A 20899-nucleotide genomic window follows, 5' to 3' on the forward strand; every position below is an offset into this window, starting at 1 on the left:
ACCTAATATTCATGATTAAAAGCTAATGGTGTCTGTTTGGTGGTCCAGCACTGGTATTATCCACTGCAGCTTCTTGAAACTTAATCGTTTGATTACAGTGGATGTCTGCTGCAACCAGTTGGATGAAATGATGAGGATGCTTGCCATGAAGCAGCTGAGATTGGTCAATAGAGACAGGCCAATCCTCTTGAAATGCTCGACCACATGCCACACAAACAAGGCTGCTCAAACTACAGAAGCTAGACTTAGAAACTCTGTTTTCCACTGTATTTACCAGACGTTGCACCAACTAACTACCATTTCTTCCAGGCTTTGGACCACTACTTGTAAGGAAAAATACTCGATTCTCAACAAGTTGTGGAAAACACCTTTCGTAATTTCATCACCACTGGTTCTCCAAGCTTCTTTACTACTGACATAAACAAGTTACCATTAAGATGGCAAAACTGTGTCGCTAGTTTAGGTGCATACTTTGTACTACTACTTGTTTGAGATAATAAACTACACTTTTGATTTGAAATCAGACATTTCATATTTAATGACCTCTAAATATTAAATCTCAGGGGAAGGCTGGGCATGCCTCATGCCTGGGATGCTGAGGCGGGAGGATCACTTAAACTTAGGAGTTGAAGACCACCAGCCTGAGCAAGTGTGATACCCTGTCTCTACAAAAAATTGAAAAGTTAGCCTGGCATAATGGCACATACCTGTAATTCCAGGTACTCAAGAGGCTGAAGCAGGAGAATCGCTTAAGCCCAGGAGTTTGAGGTTGCAGTGTGCTCTCATGAGACCACTGCTCTCCAGTCTGGGTGACAGAGTAAGATTCTGTGTCAAAAAAATCTCAGGGGAAAAACTGGCAAGGATCTGTATCATTTGAACCACAACTTGCTCCCTTCTTCCCACGCTTAGCTCCAGTTTTGTCACGTGGAAACAATTCTAGGTGGGTGCAACTAAGAAGCAGGGGTTCTCCTCACAGCTGCCAGTCTGGGGCTACAGTTTCACCATAGAACCAGCAAGCTGCTAGCATTTCTTACCTTCTTCAGTCTTATGTTGCAGAACCTCTATTCCAGGCAATCATGGCCAGGGGATCTGAGACTCCCTTACCCTACTCATGGGGCAGAAGCTTTATTCCAGGCATGACAGGCTGAAAATATTGGGGCCTTGATTACCTCCACTCTTGCTTACAGTGTGGAAGTTCTATGTCAAGGGTGCAATCTGAGAATATATGGGCCTTCTACCTCCCCTTAACCACCAGTACTTGCTCATAAGGCAGGGATATCACTCTGAGAGAAGCTGGACACTGTCCTACCTCTGGCTCCTGTACAGTGGCACTAGACGTCCTTCCCAGAGGGAGAGAAGCTAGGAGGATACAGTGCTCAGCAGTTGTACTTCAAGGGACTAGGTTTACTTTCATGAGAACATGCCATGCCTAAGGGGTTTTTTTTTTTTTTTAAAAAATGGAGATTTTGGTGAACAATTAAGAGGGTGCTTATGGCTCCCTTGTACTGGTATCAACAAGCTAAACAGATAAAGAGATAGCCAGGACAAGCCCTCCTGTGATCACAGTCCTGGGTGTCAGGAATACTGTGTGTATGCCTTAGGCTGCCCTCACTCACAAGCAATCAGAGCAGGATATGGGGCAAGATGAAAACATTCCTCAACCTGCACATGTAGCCATCAACAAAGAGTGAAAGCCTCACTGGCATAGGGGACTTTTAAATACAACGTCTGACCAAACAGAAGCTACCCTGATTCAGGGTCAACCCCCAGGAATCCAGGTTTAAAAATTGCATGTATCCCTGGCAGTCTGGAAGACTATGTGCATACACAAGACTGCATCCTCACTGGAGTGATTGAAAGGGACTATCCAAGCTACTAGTCCTGGATTGAACATAGGACAGAAACACAAACTCTTTGAACTGTGATAACATCCTTCAAGCACGTACATATCCAGTGGTGAAAGGATGTGAAAATGTACTCAAGGAAGCTTAAGCACAACCTTTGACCAAGAGGCAACCCCTAGGTAGTCAGGTTAAAAGACAAAAATAAGGGGTTTGGAAATATGAGTAGATCTATCAGAGGCTCTATGCTGTGGGGAAAATATACTTAAGAGTTAGCCCAGTCACTAAACAACCAGACAGCATCAGTTGGGAGTGGGGAACAGAATCAGTATCCAGATTGCCGGAATATATCTAAAATTTCCAGATTTGGACAAAATTGAGATATGTAAACACTAAGATGTGACCTGTAGATGGACAAATTGCCTTTGAAGGGGTCCAGGTGGTGGAGTTTGCAAGCAAAGACTTGAAAGCAAAGGCTTGAATTACAAATAATGCTCATAGAACTGAAGGAAACCATGTCTAAAGAATTAAAGTATGATGACAATAAATAGAAAATATCAGGGTGAAATTATTTTTTGATAAAAAGAACCACTTAGAAATTCTGCACTGAAAAAGTATAACTTAAAAACAATTCACTAAATGGGCTCGATAGTCAATTTGAGCTGGCTGAACAATCAGTGAACTCCAATCAGTAGAGATATACAATCTGAAGAACAGAAGAAAGAAGGTAGAAAAATGAATAGATTCTCAGGGAAATGTGGGCCACCATTAAATGTTACCAACATACATGTAATGAGAATACCAGAAGATGAGAGAGAAAAGGGGACAGAAAAAGACATAATCACTGAAAATTTCCCAAATTTGATGGAGGACATTAACCTATATATCCAAGAAGCTTAAAGAATTCTAAGAGATAAATGCAGAGACACTCCGACATATATTAGCAGAGGAGAAAATCTTAAAGATGGTAAGAGAATGACTCCTCATGCACAAGGAAACCATAGTAAAAATTAACAACTGACTTCTCATCAGAAGTACTGGAGGCCAGAAGGCAATAGGACAACATACTCAAAGTGCTGTGGTTGGGGGAATGAACCTGACAACCAAGATTCTTGCATTTAGCAAAACTGTTTTTCAGAAATGAAGGATAAAGATTTCTCAGATAAAATCAGACAATTCATTGCTATCAGACTTGCCTTACCAAAAATCCTAAAAGAAGTAGTAATTAGGCTAAAAGCAAGTGACATCAGACAGGAATTAAAATCTGTAGTAAAAAAAAAAAAAATAACTAGAAAACTTGAACCCTGTAAACCAATTAGGCCTAACACATCTATAGAACATTCCACCCAACAGTAGTAGAAAGTACCAGAACTGTGTGATCATCTCAATAGATGAAGAAAAAGCATTTGTCAAAATCCAAAGCTTTTTGAATATAGAAATAAATGCTCAGGAAACTAGGAATAGAAGGGAACTTCTCCAACCTGAACAAGGGCATCTTAAAAAACCCACAGCTTATGTCATACTACTTAATACCAGTTCAGTTGCCTTCCCCCTAGGATCAGGAAAGAGATGAGGATGTTCACTCTAGCCATTTCTACTTAACATTCTACCTGAGGTTCTAGCCAGGGTAACTAGGTAAGAAGAAAAAAAAGGCATCCAGATTGGAAAGGAAAAATTAAAACTATATTCACAGATAACACCATCTCGTATTCAAGAAATCCTAAGGAATTCACTAAAAAACTATTACAGTGAATAAGGTCAGCTAGATTGCAGGAAACAAAATTAACAGAAAAAAATAAATTATATTTCTATATACCAGCAATGAACAACCTAAAAATAAGGTTAAGAAAACAGTTCCATTTACAGTAGCATCGAAAAGCATAAAGTACTTAGGAGTAAATTGAACAAAAGAAGCACAAAACTTGTATATTGAAAACTACAAAATATTGTTGAAAGAAATTAAAGATGTAAATAAATGCAAAGACATCCTGTGTTTTCAAAGAGTGGAAAACTTAATATTGTTAAGGTGACAGTACTCCCCCAGTTGATCCACAGGTTTAACACAATTCTATAAAAATTCCAATCTTATTTTTCCTGCAGAAACTGACAGACCTGATATAGAAATAAAAAGGACTGAAGTAGTCAAACCACTCTTGATGAAAACCAAAGTTGACAGACATATACTTCTTGGTGTCAAAACTACTACAAAACAACAGTAATCAAGACTGTGGTCCTGGCATAAAAATAGATATACAATATTAATGGAATATAAATGACAGTCCATAAATAAACGCTTACATTTATGGTCAGTTGATTTTACAAGGGTGCCAAGTACATACAGTGGGAAATGAATGGTCTTTTCCACAATTGTTACTGGAACAACTGGATATCCACATCTAAAGGAGTGCTATTGGGTCCCCTACCTCGTGCTGCATGTAAAAAAATTAACTCAATGGATCCTGGACTTTAACAGCTAAAAGTATAAAACTCTTAGAAGTTTTACATAAATAAATCTTTGTGACCTTAGGTTAGGGAAAGTAATGTGGTCAGGCCATAAAAGTGGGGAAGTGGGAATATGCCAAACTTTAAAATGTATTTGCTGCAAACGATGCCATCAAGAAAGTGAGAGAACCCAAGAATGTGAAAAAATATTTGCAGATTATGTATCTGTTGAGAGACTTGTATCTAGAATATACAAAGAATTCTCACAACAGATTTGAGTAGAAATTTCTCCAGAATGGTATACAAATGTCCAAAAAGCACTTGAAAGGATGTTCAGTATCATTAAATTAAGGAAATACAAATCAAAACCACAATGAGATATACTGCTTCACATCTATTAGGATGACAAGAGAACACAGCAAGCGTTGGTGAGAATTTGGAGGAATCAGAGCCTTCATACATCTTTGTGGAATTTAAAGTGGTACAGCCACTTTGCAGAATGTTAAATATAGAATTTACGATGTGACTCATTCCCGATTACATACCCAAGTAAAATGGAAACAATTCCATGCATAAAACTTGTACATTAATGTTCATAATAGCCAAAAAGTGGAAATAACTCAAATATCAATTGAATGAATAAATAAAATGTATACTTGTACAATGAAATACTATTTAGCATAAAAAGAATGATAGGTGCTACAATATGAATGAATCTTGAAAACCTGCTAAGTGGGGGAAAAAAACCACTCAGAAAAGACCATGATTCCATTTATATGAAATGTCTCAAACTTAAGGGCTAGAGGCAGGTGAGAATGGGGAATGATTTGTACAAGGTTTCTTTTTGAGATGATGAAAAATGTAGAAATTGTGATAGCAATTACACAACTCTGCTAAAAAAAAAAACAACTCTATGCCTTAAATGGGTGGATTTTATGGTATTTTAATTATGTCTCTGTGAAGATCTTTTTTTAAGTGAACTTCCTTTTTTATAATGAGTTCTGAAACAGACCCTAGAAAACTTCTTGTTTATAGTGACAAGAACCAATTTATGTTAGTGACAGCCATGATTCACTACCTCTTCCTACCCATTTTGATAGTCACCTGAATTAATTTAGTATCATCTAATTCTTCCTGTTTCCAGTGGGGTATCTGTCACCTAGACAACATGAATCAAAAATGGATAATCCTCCTTTAACTGCTAACAAATTTAGGTATCTGTTTTGAACTGATGTTTACACTGAAAACTACCAATCATGTTGGGTTTTTTGTTTTGACAGCCTGGAAGCTTTCCTGTAGTGAGAGGGCCTCTTCATTCCTATTTAGCATAGAGGGATCTTCTTATTTATTGTTCATTGTTTGGCTATCATTGAATGTTTCCAAAGTTCTACTCTTTGTCTGGGTCCCCGTTCTCGATAAAGTATTGGCACCTAAATAAAAAAGGAGTGTCGGTTGGTTGCTAAAACTAGGGAGTAAAGGTTTGATAAACAAGATATTTATATAGTCTCAAAGTATCTCCCCACAAATTACTTATTAACTAAAAAAAGAAAAATACTAACTTTTCAGTGGCGAAACCTGGTGGGACACCACCTTGACCAAATAAAGTTAGCATTATGCGTATTGCCACCAAGTGACATGTGCCTCCTGATAATGATATATAGAGGACATAGTGTCACAACTATGTTATTCTTTGCCAAAATGCATAGCCTGAATCTAATCACATGGAAAGTCATAGAAGCCCATATTGAATGACATTGAACAAAACTGGTTTCTAGGTTTCAGAAAAGTCAAAGGATGATAAATTCTTCAGATTAAAGAAGAATAAAAAGCCATGCCCATTAAAAGCAATGTGTATTTAATCTTGGACTTGGAGGAAAAGGTATAAAAAGACATTAGGAGAAAAACTGAAATTGATGATACTTGAATATGTACCATAAATTAAATCAGGAGTTCTCCAAAGGGGTGGAGATGGATTATTGATAATGTCTGGTGTTATTTCTAATTGTCTTAACTTGGGCTGGGGGTTGAGGTGGGGGGAAGAGGATACTATTGGAATCTAGTTGGGTAAAGGCCTGGGACATTACTAAACATCTATAGTGCACAGGACAGTCTTGTGTGACAAGGATGCATCTGGCCCAGATGTCAGTAGTAAGCAATTGCTAAGCTCTGGGTTAGAGAATAGTATTGTGTCAGTGTTAGTTTCCTTGTTACTTAAGGGTAAAAGGACATGTGTCCAACTCTCAAATGGGTTAGAAAATTTATAAAAATTTAAACATGTTGCAAATAATGAAACAAATGAAGCAAAATGTAAATAATTGGTGAATATGGGCAAAGGTTATAAGGTAATTCTTTTTTAAAACTTGATTTTCTGTCTAGTTTCTTAAGAAAACCTCTTGAGAAATAGCAGTGCTAAGCCCTGATGAAACTTACTTTCATGAAAGCAGACAATATGTGTTTAGGACTCTTGGCAGGTGCTAATATATATAGGATAGAAAACAGTTGGTGATAATACGTGGGGCTTCTTCATCCAAACATCAAAAACAAATGTTTTCAAATGTTATAAATGTCCCATCTTTATAACATGTTAAGATTGTTCAGAGAAGAAACCTCATGTTTTTGAAGACTTTGATTACCTGTACTATTTCCAAAGGGGCTCACATAATTTGAATTCTTTAACAGTAGGGTGTACATACCATAAGGTCTGAGGTCTATTATGGAAATATCAGTAATGCTGAAAGGAAATGTGACATGTTCTAAACATTATTAACATGGTTATGGTGACAATGGTGTAAGTTGGTCATGTAGAATAACATCTTACGTTATCCTACCTTCCGAGGTATAAAGTAGTAATATAATTTCTTTCTTATACCAACATTATTTTTCTCCATGAAAACAGTTTTCAATATAACAGGAAGGAAATTAAAAAATTTTGTCTTGATTTGTCAGTTCACATTTACAGACCACTCAGGCCAGTCTTAACTTAAGCTGTGATCATAAATTGCTTCATTGCATATGGAGATTAGGCAAAGGGGTTGCTGAAGAGTTATTTTGATAACACATTTGACAGATTTTCTTTCGTAAATAGGAAGTTTATTTTTGTGGGGAAAATAGGTGAGTAGAAACCACCAATTATTAGTATATTTTAGGTTGCCTTTTAATGATAAAAGGATTAATATGACTTTTTAACTGACTTAATTTTTTTGGTTGAAGTCAGCAGTGATGTGGGTACCCATGTGTATAATGCATGATTTTTCTTAATTTTCAGACCATGAAGACTATGACCCACAAACTGTGAGGCTGGGAAGTAGATATAGTCACGTTCAAGAAGTCCAAGAACGGCTTAACTTCCTTAGGTTTGTTTTTTACAATGGGTGTTGCTCTCTTTAAGACACAGATAAGGAATGCAGAGTGAATATGCTGTATAGCTAAGCTAGGTCTTTGTTGGGTAGACTTTCCCCCTTGCTTCTCACCTTTTATTTTCACACATAAAAGTTGTTACCTAAAAATCACACATTTCCTTGTGTTCCTACTAAATACTTTAAAATTATAGGCTGAGTTTTTTAACTTTTCTTCTTTGTGATATTTGAAGAGAATACATTTTAAACTGTAGGGTAGTTTAAACTTTAGGTAGTTCTTCATATTTGTTTATGCCGGAAATGTTTATTTAAAAAGACAAATTTCCATATGTTGACACAACCAAATGGAGAACTATACTGATCTTAAGAATATCATAGACTCTAAGGAAATGGGGACAAAAGGCTTTTGAACCAGCACCTTAAAAGAGTAATTCCAGTCCTATAGTGCCTTATTTATCCTAACAATGGCTGACAAAAGCAATCTGAAGTCCTGTGTTAATATTGTTTCTGATGGGCATGAGGGAAAGAGATTTATTCCATTAAAGTAAAATATAGTCCAAGGTAGGAATTTCTCGTGTGATATTTAGCTTCTAATAAATATACACTTAAAGATTTGGAAAATACCTTTGTTAAAAATGTTTGATGATAAGTTTCTTATGAATTAAAAAACCATATTGCTAGCAGAAGAGCTTATTAAGATCATAAGTGTGCTAACAGAAGTGCCCAGATTATGAATAGTACTTCATAAAATCTATTGCATTTTGATACATGTGCCAGGGAGTTTTCTGCTGGGCTCTGTTAATTAAAGGCTTTGTTTATTAAACTCTATGCTTATTTATGGCAAAAAAGTAAGTAGTTACATAATTTTAATTTGAAAAAAACACCATCCACCAGATTTTAAGAAATTTGGCATTTGTTTTTAAAGTGAAATTTTTTTTCCTGCATTTTGTTTTTCAACCACCTGGATAGGAGGACTGGTCTCTCAACATTGAGAATCACTGCCATAGTGAGCCATTGTACTGATTAGCATGTGTTGCATCCTTTTAGGTTTACTAGAACAGAAAAGTGGTTGCAAGCACTTTTGCCATATTAAAGTTTAGAGTCACAGGACCTATTGTAGTCCCTACTCTGTTAGTACCTATATGTGTGAATTATAGCAACTAACTCAAGGGAAGGGGAACCTAACTTCAATGCCCACTGTGTATTCAGCCTGTGTCAAACACTTTACATTTACTCCTTGTGACAATACAGTGAGGCAGGTGTTATTCCCATTTGATCAGTAACACAAGATTCATATGTCGTAAAGTAGTTTGTTTGAAATCTCACAGTATGTGATGGAATTGCACTACTCAACTAGGTCTATTTGACAATCTATGCTGTTCATATTAGACTAGTAATTTTTCAAGCTTACTTAGCCTTAGGGCTTCTAAGTTCCTTGAACATTTCTGAATAAGCAGTGGGAAGTTTTATACTCATTTCTCCTTTCTTTTTCTCCTCCCAACAATTAGAGCAGCTGTGCTTTTATTTCATACATCAGATTTCCAAATGGGATTTTCATTTGAAGAAAGATTTCTTCTACCATCTTTTAAAAATGAAAAAAGTGAAAAGTTAACCAGTTTTAACTGATATCAATGGATTAGTTATCTGTAAAAGTCACTTAATTAAAAAAAAATTTTCCCCAACCAACACATGGAACCAGAATGAAAGTCGCTTGAGTACTTCATTTTCCAATATTACCATATAAACAAAATGCTAAATTTTTTATTTTAAACTCAACCTATTAAAAATGTTTTCAGAATGACTAGTTTTAAAGACTAAATGGTTAGAGTTCAGGGAACGAGTATTTTATTCATAATCACCTAGCCTCGTTCCAGGCACATAGTAGATGGCCCAGTATATGCTTGTTGAATGAATTAATTTCTAGGATTTTTTTAATAGGTAAAAGTTGAGAAATAGGCTTTTTGAAAGAATTAATATCTTTTAATCCATAGATAAAATATACTTGTGATAAATGTATTATTTCATATGTATACAGATAGGTTGCCTCTCAGGATAAAAATTACATAAATCTAATTGCCAATTTTTTTGTTTTTCCAAGATTTTTATTGAAGGATGGCCAACTGTGGCTATGTGCTCCTCAGGCAAAACAAATATGGAAATGCTTAGCTGAGAATGCAGTTTACCTTTGTGATCGTGAAGCCTGTTTTAAGTGGTATTCCAAATTGATGGGGGATGAACCAGACTTAGATCCTGATATTAATAAGGACTTCTTTGAAAGTAATGTGCTTCAGCTTGATCCTTCCCTATTAACTGAAAATGGAATGAAATGTTTTGAGCGATTCTTCAAAGCTGTGAATTGTCGAGAAGGAAAACTAGTAGCAAAAAGGAGAGCCTATATGATGGATGATTTGGAGTTAATAGGATTAGATTACCTTTGGAGGGTAAGTCAAAAGTAGGAACTCTGTGTCTGATGTAGTTTTTCAAATAAGGAATTGCAACTTTCATATAAATTATGTATTCTCTGATGCTTGTCCCAAAAGTCTGGGGTAGTAATTGTTCATTATCTTACTGCTATGTCATTTGTCACAGGGTTTTTCCTTCTCCCACACCCTCCTGTCACTGATGTTCTTATTGTCTTAGCTTAGAATCTTTATGTTCCAGATGTGTTGAGAAGTGCAGTAACCATACAAATCTTCCATAATTCTCCCATGGAAATTGATGTGTCTCTCTGGCCCCATTTTCATTCAGTGTAGATCTGTTTCCTCTTCAGTGTCTAACACTGAAATAAATAAAAGGACAGAAGAAAAAAACCTGTATTTATAAGAGATTATATGAGTGTTTTTTCCAGCACTGATTAACTTCTGGTATTTTTAAATACTTGGGGAAGTAAAATATCTTCTTGAGGCTAATTTTTCCATCTTTATAGTATTAGTATATTATTTCTATCTTTAAAAGTCTGACCTATTATACAGCAATCTATATTTTTATTTCTATGGAATATTTTTCTGCAAACCATAGATAGACTAAGATGTTTACTATGGTGTTTGAATATTTAAAACCTTTAAAAAAGGTTTTAATTTAAATATTTAATTTAATTTAAATATTTAAAACCTAATTAAGGCAAGTGGGTTGTTTTTGTTTCTTTTGGATACAGGGTCTCACTCTATCTCCCTGGCTAGAGTGCAGTGGCATCATCATAGCTCATGCAACCTGAAATTCTTGGGCTTGAGCCATCCTCCTGCCTCAACCTCCCAAGTAGCTGGGACTACAGGCAGGCGCGTGCGCGCACACACTCCCCCCCCCCCAGCTAATTTTTCTTGTTTGTTGAGATATGGGGATCTCCCTCTTGCTTAGGCTGGGATTTAAACAGCAAAAACCCATCTTAAAAACCAAAATATATAGAATCCTATAAAAAGTAAACCTAATTAAACAAGGAAAGCTTGTGTTTTATTCAGTCTCCCCATGCTTCATTCCCCTTTCCTTCCCCAACCCTTTTATAGGGGTCAGCCCTTAAACGCTTCCTCAAAACCTTAGGGTCCTGAACGTAGTTTGAAAACCACTAATGTAATTAGATGAGTATTAAAGATTTTTCTTTCTTTTTATTTTATTTTGAGACAATCTCACTGTGTTGCCTGGGCTAGAGTGCCCACGGCATCAGCCTAGCTCACAGCAACCTCAAACTCCTGGGCTCAAGCGATCCTACTGCCTCAGCCTCCTGAGTAGCTGGGACCACAGGCATGCGCCACCATGCCCAGCTAATTTTTTCTATATATTTTTAGTTGGCCAATTAATTTCTTTCTATTTATAGTAGAGACGGGGTCTTGCTCTTGCTCAGGCTGGTTTTGAGCGATCTGCCCACCTCAGCCTCCCAGAGTGCTAGGATTACCGGCATGAGCCACCGCACCCAGCCTAAAGATTTTTCAAAGGGGGGAGGGGGCTAGAGAAGGAGGGTGGTCCTTTATGCTAAACTGTGTTTCATATAATCTTTTATTTCTTTTCAAGTAATTTGAGTTTTTCCTTAAATGCCTCATCATAGGTTTGTAACTTCATTATCAAGATGTTAGAGGGTTAAATAATACTGGTCAAAGCATGTTTTGTCCTTAGTAAAATATGTCTTTGATTCTTAAGCAAATTGCTTTATTCAAAGACTGGTACTTTGCATTTATTATCCTCTCTTTTGGTCTGTTTTTCTCACTTAATTTTACTTGATTAACATTGTCAACAATATCAATTATTAAATAATGTATTAAAGATAGCCAATGATACGGTTTGAATTTACATGCCCAACAAAAATATTTCTTGAAAGGGGTTAACACTTTAATCTTCTTGACTCTAGGTGGTGATTCAGAGTAATGATGATATTGCCAGCAGAGCTATAGATCTCCTTAAAGAGATATACACAAACCTTGGTCCAAGGCTACAGGTCAATCAGGTGAGGAAAAAATTGAGTCCATATTTCTCTTATACAAAATACTATCTAAATGAATCTTGCCTTGATATTTATCTTGAAATGATTGGGGTTATTTTGAATATAATTATTATATGGTGAAATGGCTAAGAGAGTATACTAAATTTGTGTTGATACTAACATCTAATCCTGAAGTTTGTTTTTGACTAGTTTATATTTGTTAACTTATGCAAAGCTAGTTGTCTTTTAAGAAACATAATGTATTTTATTGTCAATATTGACTCTGCTTAAATATGACTGAGTGCTATATTTAAATTAGCCATTGTCATCTTTAATTGGATTAATATTAAATAGTTAATTTTTACATTTCAAAGCAATTTGAATTATCTTTATTTGGCCATTATTTGTAAGGTGGTGATCCATGAAGACTTCATTCAGTCTTGCTTTGATCGTTTGAAAGCCTCCTATGACACATTGTGTGTTTTGGATGGTGACAAAGACAGCATTAATTGTGCAAGACAGGAAGCTGTTCGAATGGTTCGCGTGTTAACTGTTTTAAGGGAATATATAAATGAATGTGACAGTGATTATCATGAGGAAAGAACAATTCTGCCTATGTCAAGGTTTGTGAATAACTAATCTGGTGCTAATTCTTAATTATTTGTTATTTTCCCAGCCATTTGATAAATTAATGATAATGTACAGGTAAAAGGAGAGTGAGGATTTTTTTTTTAATGTTAGTATATTATCCATTAAAAACATTTGCATCTTACAGAACCTTTTCTTAAATAGTTGACTTTCTCACCACCTCCCAATCTGGTTTTGTTTTGGTTTTTTGATAACGGCATTCTCGTTAAGTCCAGTTTCCTCTTATTTATTTTTTTGCCATTGACATTATTGCCCATGAAGTATTGCAGTGATATTTTGCAGTTGAAGTATTATTTTGATGTAATTCATTTACATTGTTAAAAATAATAGAATAGTCAGGTTGGAGAATAATTGGAAAGAACTCTTAAAAGCTACCTTGACAGATTATCAATATAGCAAAAAAAAATTCGAATGGTCTAGTAACATTTCTTTTAAGAATCTCATCCTTTTGTAATTCAAATGGTATTTATGGTTTAGGAATGTTACTATAGGGTGAGTGCCTGCCATCAGGTTTTTTTTTAAGAGTTCTAATTGTTAACCATGAAATTATTGAATGGATTTATCTTTTACATTTTAAAAATAGTCTTACTGAGTTGGGCTTTTATAGCATAAAAATAAATATTACTCAAGTCTGTTAATTTCTTAAAAGTGGGCACCTCCTTTTTCTATAACCATAGATACAAACAATGGAATATGATTGTGTTTTGATTACTTATAATACAGGGTGTCCCAAAAGTGTCCATACAAAGGAAGAATTTTATAATGAATATTTTGTGAATAAAGGTACGTTTAGCTACAGTTTCCCATTTTCCCTTTGTATGGTGAGTATTGGGAACATCCTGTATTTGTAAAGGTAGCAATAATTTTTTATTTTCAAGATACTGAAAACAATACAGTTTGAGTATCCCTAATCTGAAAATATCCAAAATACTTCTGGTCTCATGCATTTCAGATAAGGGATATATAACCTATATTAAGTGTCTTTAATTAATTCCTCTTGTTTAATAAGAAAATACTCAATGTTGAACTCTCAGCTTTATTTTCTTGGCAACAAGATTAGAGTTTGTTGAATATGATGTTTTTCTTTTTCTCCACCCTCCCTCCCCCATCTCAGAGCATTCCGTGGTAAACACCTGTCTTTTATAGTTCGATTTCCAAACCAGGGCAGACAGGTTGATGACTTGGAGGTATGGTCTCATACAAATGACACAATTGGTTCAGTACGACGATGTATTCTCAATCGTATTAAAGCCAACATAGCCCATACAAAAATTGAGCTCTTTGTGGGCGGTGAGCTGATAGATCCTGCAGATGACAGAAAGTTGATTGGACAGTTAAACTTAAAAGATAAATCGGTACGTATGTGTGGTTAACCGAATTTTCCAGTAAAATCAAACCTGAGGCTATTATTCATTAATTGAGCATTTGTTATGTGTGGGGCTCTGTGTTAAGTGTTATGTTAATATCACTAAATAAAATTGGCATGAAATTTACAATATGGTGGAAGAAAGGATTTCTAAAATCAAAACTAGTTAAGCTGTTATATGAGTTGTTTTAAACTGTATTTCTAAAATACCATGTAGATTTGGGGGAATTTTTTTGTTCTGTGTTTTGTGTATTTTTCCTTTGCTTTGATACTAACATAGTGTATCATTTTTAGCTAATTACAGCCAAACTTACACAAATAAGTTCCAATATGCCTTCAAGCCCTGATAGCTCTTCTGATTCCTCAACTGGATCTCCTGGAAACCATGGTAATCATTACAGTGATGGTCCCAATCCAGAAGTGGAAAGCTGTTTGCCTGGAGTGGTGAGTGGATACAGTTTTGAACTACTGTATGCAAGGCATTATGCTAGAGTCTTTGAGAATAAAGAAGTATATAGTTCTTGTTGTCTTGAGTTTACAGTTTAATGAGGCAAAATATCAAATAACTGTACAGTTAACCACCAACTTTAGAATTGATACCTCTGAAAAGTAATCATAACTCAGTTGAAATTTAAAACAAAATTTCCCTATACAGTTCTGTTACTTTTACATAGAATTCATCTACAGAGCTTAATTATAACACTATTGGATATATAAATTTAGAAAAATGGCCGGGCGCGGTGGCTCACGCCTGTAATCCTAGCACTCTGGGAGGCCGAGGCGGGCGGATTGCTCAAGGTCAGGAGTTCAAAACCAGCCTGAGCGAGACCCCGTCTCTACCATAAAAATAGAAAGAAATTAATTGGCCAACTAACATATATATAAAAATCAGCCGGGCATGGTGGCTCGTGCCTGTAGTCCCAGCTACTCGGGAGGCTGAGGCAGGAGGATCGCTTGAGTCCAGGAGTTTGAGGTTGCTGTGAGCTAGGCTGACGCCACGGCACTCACTCTAGCCTAGGCAAGAAAGCGAGACTCTGTCTCAAAAAAAAAAAAAAAAAAAAAAAAAAAAAAAAAAAAAAGAAAAATGCAGTCGTCCCTCTGTATATGTGTAGGATTGGTTTCATGACCTCCATGTATACCCAAATTGCTCATACTCCAGTCCTGCAGTCAACCTTGTGGAACCCAGGTATACTAGGATTTTGCATATCAGGAATATATTTTCAGTCTACATTTGGTTGGGGTGGGGGCGGGAATCCTCATATAAATGGATCTGCACAGTTCAAGCCCGTGTTGTTCAAGGGTCAACTGTATCACTGTCTTTTCGTATTTGTACCACAAAGTGGATCAGTCTTTTAGAACTATTTATGTAGGAAAAATATCTATAATCTTTATCAAATTGTCAGTAATATATATCCAAAGAAACAATGACTCCTCCCCTTCTTACCCTCTCCTTTCACCGCCCCACCCCAAAAGAATTTTAATAGTTAAATACCAACCACTCTAGTATCAGAAGGATTTGACTTTGTACAACAGTTGGATTAGGAATTTAGTAGTGGGCATGGCAGCCTTTTGTATATTCAGAGGCCTAATTTTATGTATGAGAGAAATAGTTTAATTGTAGCAGCTCCTGTCCTGTTCTATTAAACTATTTCTCTGTTACAAAGAAATTACTAGGGGTGACTTGGATGAAGTATTCAGTCTGCATCATGAAGGATTTGTAAGGATGAAAAGATGGGGAAGGCAGACCATCTCAGAGAGTAGAAATGATATAAGCAAAAGTATGGAGATTAATAAGCTTTTGGGGGATTAATTTAGAGGTAATTATTTTGTGTATTTTATATTCTAGATAATGTCACTGCATCCCAGATACATCTCTTTCCTTTGGCAAGTTGCAGACTTAGGTAGCAGCCTAAATATGCCACCTCTTAGAGATGGAGCAAGAGTACTTATGAAACTTATGCCACCAGGTAAGAATTTTTAAGTGACAATAAAGTGTGTGCTGGACAATAAAGGCGTAGATAGGCAAATTCTGTTACTGAATGGACTATGCTTTGTGGTATAGACTACAACAAGGGTTGACAAATTACAGCCTGTAGGCCAAATCCAGCCCACTGCCTGTTTTTGTCCAACTCCAGAGCTAGGGATGGTTTCTGTGTTTTTAAATGGTTTAAAAAACAAACGAGTAAGATTTTGTGACATATGAAAATTATATGAAGCTTAAATTTTAGTGTCCATAATCAAAGTTTTACACAGCTATGCTCATTTGTTTACATGCTGTCTGTGGCTACTTTTGTCTTAAAACAACAGAGCTCAATAGTTGTGACAGAGACCATATGGCCTGTAAGCCTAAGATACTTACTCTCTGGCCCTTTACAGAAGAAGTTTTATCAACACCTGGACTATGATATGAGTCATGTGTCATCCACAGCATTGTTCCTTTTTTATTCCTTACAAATTGCCACTTTTAGCTTTTATTTTCATATACATATGTACCATTATATCTGTAAGTAGTGTCCTTGTACAGCTGTTACTCTTAGATATATACTGATTTTCTACTGTACAGATGAAAACTTCCTGTTTTGTTTTGTTTTGTTTTTGAGACAGTCTCGCTTTGTTGCCCAGGCTAGAGTGAGTGCCATGGCGTCAGCCTAGCTCACAGCAACCTCAAACTCCTGGGCTCAAGCAATCCTTCTGCCTCAGCCTCGCGAGTAGCTGGGACTACAGGCATGCGCCACCATGCCCGGCTAATTTTTTGTATATATATTAGTTGGCCAATTAATTTCTTTCTATTTATAGTAGAGATGGGGGTCTCACGCTCTTGCTCAGGCTGGTCTCGAACTCCTGACCTTGAGCGATCCTCCCGCTTTGGCCTCCCAAAGTGCTAGGATTACAGGCATGAGCCACTGCACCCGGCCTTTTTTATTTTTATTTTTTTTAAAGAGACAGAGTCTCTGTTACCTGGGCTAGCATGCCATGGTGTCAGCCTAGCTCATAGCAACCTCAAACTGCTGGGCTCAAGCCATCTTCCTGCTTCAGCCTCCCGAGTAGCTGGGACTACAGGCATGTGCCACCATGCCTGGCTAATTTTTTTCTATATATATTTTTAGTTGTACAGCTAATTTCTTTCTATTTTTAGTAGAGACGGGATCTCGCTCTTGCTCAGGCTGGTCTTGAACTCCTGACCTTGAGCCATCCTCCTGCTTTAGCCTCCCGGAGTGCTAGGATTACAGGCGTGAGCCACTGCGCCGAGCCTTGAAAACTTAACCTTTACACACCGCACATCCTCCCAGTATTTGCTTAAATCTATATTTATCATTTTCAAGACTCTGAATTGCGGGCCTCTAGACTATTGATAACTTGAGTCCTGGTTTTAATAATTTCCCCTTTTTCTTGATTTTCTATATACCTCTCACCGCATACTTTCTAATAACCTTTCAAAATAATTTTCTGTTATGTGCATTCTATAGTCCTCAGTTTCACTATTTTCCTGGAACTTCTCTAATTGTTCTTTGTTGGCTACACAGCTATTTTGGGGAGACTTAATTTCTAAAACTTTCCTATGTCAGATCCAAATTCACAGGTTCCTATGTCTTGGGCCATTCTTGAGGTGCTCCCTTATGTTATTAAAGTACATTCCCCTGTAGTTTGAAAGGATTTGTAGGAGATTTTTTTTTCTTTTGAGACATTGCTTATCTGAATGCAGCCAAACCCTCATATTTGATAGTAGTTTGAGTATAGAACACTAGGTTGAAAATTTACTTTGTTCTGGAAGTGCTGGTTTTTTCCTTGAGTTTTGAAATTTCATGATGGTATGCTTTGTGTTGAGTATTTTGTGGGTGTGGAGATTTCCTCAGTTATGAGAGATTTGTATTTATTATTTTTCTCGCAAGCATTTTTGCCTTTGGTCTGTCTTTGAAATATCTGTACATGTGGTGTTGAATCTAGTAGATCTGATTTTCTTGCCTTTTCTTCTTTTCTCTTATTAATTTTATTCCACCTTTGGCGTGGTTTCTCTAAATCTTTCCAGAGTTGGGGCAGATCATTGAATCCTATACAACTTCAAAATTTTTTTCAGTGTATTTTTTGGAAATATTTGCAAACTTACAGAAATGTTAGAAGTGCAGTTCAAGAACTTTTGGGGGGAACAATTTTAGAGTAATTTGCTGGTCTGTTGTCTCATCACCCCCTAAATACTTCATCATGTATTTCCTACAAATAAGAATATTTATCATAGAGACAAATACAACCAAAATACAACCGTCTTCACCAGAAAGTTAACATTGATTCATTACTTAGCAGACCCCATCCAGTGTTCTCTGATAGTCTCCTTTAGTGCAGGAAGATTTCGTTCAAAATCAAATACAGTCAGCCCTCTGTATCCATGGGTCCCACATCTATGAATTCAACCAACTTCCAAAAACAAAACTTGAATTTACAGCTGGGCACATGGCTCATGCCTGTAATCCTAGCACTCTGGGAGGCTGAGGTAGGAAGATTACTTGAGTTCAGGAGTTCAAGACCAGCCTGAACAAGAGTGAGACCCAGTCTCTACTAAAAATACAAGAATCAGCCAGGCGCAGTGACAGGCACCCATAGTCCCTAGTCCCTGCTATGCTCAGGAGGCTAAGGCAGGAGGATTGCTTGAGCCCAGGAGTGAGCTATGATGATGCCACTGCACTCTACCCAGGGCAACAGAGTGAGATTCTGTCTCAAAAAAACAAATGAAAACAACTTGAATTTGCCACAGGCCAAGTACTATGTTAAATCTACATAAATGAAATGATGAGTAGGCATTGTGTCAGGTATTATAAGTACAGTCATGTACTGTATAATCATGCTTTGGTTAATATACCACATGTACAGTGGTGGTGCCATAAGATTATAATACCATATTTTTACTATACTTTTCTTATGTTTAGATGCATAAATACATACTATTGTGTTACCGTTGCCCACAGTATTCAGTATAGTAGTATGCTGTGCAGGTGTGTGATCTAGAAGCAATTGGCTATACCATCTAGGTTTCTGTAAGTATTCTGTAGGATGTACATACAACAACTAACTCATGTAACGATGCATTTCTCAGACCATATTCCCATTGTTGTGTGACATGTGACTAATCTTGAGATGACTTAAAGTATACAAGAAGATGCGCATAGCTTGTATGCAAATACCATACCATTTTGTATAAGGGACTTGAGCATCCTTGGATTTTGTTATCTGGGGGGAATCATGGAACCAACCCCCCGTGGATACTAAGGAAATAAATGTAGTGCATTTAGTTGACATATAGTTTCCTTCTGGACTAGTTCCTCATTCTGTCTTTGACTTTGATGACCTTGACTCTTTTGAAGATTATAGGCCAGTTAATTTATAGAATATCCTTTAGTTTAGATTTGTCTGTTTTATTATGATTAGATTCAGGTTATGCATCTTTTGTGGGAATACCACCACTAAAGTGATAATTTTGTTCTTCTCAAGGCATCCTGTCAGTGTATAATTTCAATTTTTCCTATTACTTTTGATCACTTGAGTTTTTGCCTTGTTTCTCCGTTGTAAAATTATGTTCAAAGGTACTTTAAAACTATACTATTCCTCATTAGACTTTTTACTCATTCTGTATAAAATCATGGTTTCATATTAAATTTAAGAGTTTATAACTTGTTACTATCATTTATTTTGATGCTTGAATTATCTCTTAATTTAGCCAGTTGGAGCCCCTTCAGTCTGGTTTCTGTGTTATTTTCACATGTTCCCATTATTTGTTGAGCATTTTTATGCTTTTTGGCTTATGATGTTTCAGGCCAGGGGTCCTCAGACTTTTTAAACAGAGGGCCATTTCACTGTCCCTCAAACCATTGGAGGGCCGGACCATAGTTTAAACTATGAACAAATTCCTATGCACACTGCACATACCTTATTTTGAAGTAAAAAAAACAAACGGGCTAAAACACCCGCATGTGGCTCTTGGGCCGTAGTTTGAGGACGCCTTTTCCAGGCTAACAACTTGTATACTCTCTGCTCCAGTCCTAGAATCGGCCATTTCTCCAAGGAGACCTGGTTCCTTTTATTGGAGAATGGTATTTAGTAGAAACCAAGATCTAGACACTAATTGCATTCATTGCTATTGTTGTGTTGTTGCTCCCAGGCTCTCAATGAATAGAATTAAGGAATATGTATATATATGTTCATCCACATTTATATCTATATTACTACATACATAAATGAGTATATGTGTTCATGTGTGTTTTTTAAAAACCATTGGGGTCATACCAGTTCCTCTATTTCCAGCCTATCACCAATTTATTCTAGTTTTCTCCCCTTTCCATATTTATAACTCCCTTCTCTAACAGTGAAAAACCTGGCTTCCATTATCCTTTAACATATTTTCCTATTTATTCAGTCTTCCTCATGGAATCAGTCATCTCTCCACAACACTTCCTTTGTGCAGAAGGACTCTGTTTCTCAGTGTTGGGCCTCACTCCACCCCATGGACACCCTACTCACCCTGCTTGAGTTATTCTGAGCTACTCCCTTGTGTAGACTCCCTCCTCTTGCATGGTCTCTAACTCTCAACATAAGACTGCCCCTTCCCTTCCACATAGAGTTTAAACACAGCACTAATTAAAATAATAATTTGTATATTCAAAGATAACTTGGACAGCCCAGGCAGGTATTTCGGTGTGACTGAAGGCTGCCTCAGGAGATGGTAAAAAGACATGAAACTCGGCCAGGCTCGGTGGCTCAGCACTCTGGGAGGCTGAGGAGGGAGGATTGCTTGAGCTTAGGAGTTTGAGACCACCCAAGGAACTACTAAAAATAGAAAAATTGGCTGGGC

General features: G+C 36.6%; 1 protein-coding gene across 8 annotated transcripts in view; it reads left to right on the forward strand.

Moving 5' to 3' along the window:
• The window catches only part of USP9X (ubiquitin specific peptidase 9 X-linked), a 139378-nt gene that overhangs the window by 68121 nt on the left and 50358 nt on the right, over window positions 1-20899 (forward strand). For all 8 annotated transcript variants that reach the window (XM_020285131.2, XM_020285134.2, XM_020285133.2 and 5 more), the window contains 7 exons: window positions 7549-7636; window positions 9738-10080; window positions 11976-12071; window positions 12459-12670; window positions 13810-14050; window positions 14356-14505; window positions 15908-16028. In XM_020285131.2, the coding sequence (XP_020140720.1) occupies window positions 7549-7636; window positions 9738-10080; window positions 11976-12071; window positions 12459-12670; window positions 13810-14050; window positions 14356-14505; window positions 15908-16028 (1251 nt within the window). The remainder of the gene's footprint in view (window positions 1-7548; window positions 7637-9737; window positions 10081-11975; window positions 12072-12458; window positions 12671-13809; window positions 14051-14355; window positions 14506-15907; window positions 16029-20899) is intronic.

The sequence above is a fragment of the Microcebus murinus genome, chromosome X, assembly GCF_040939455.1.
Source record: "Microcebus murinus isolate Inina chromosome X, M.murinus_Inina_mat1.0, whole genome shotgun sequence".
Lineage (NCBI taxonomy): Eukaryota > Metazoa > Chordata > Mammalia > Primates > Cheirogaleidae > Microcebus > Microcebus murinus.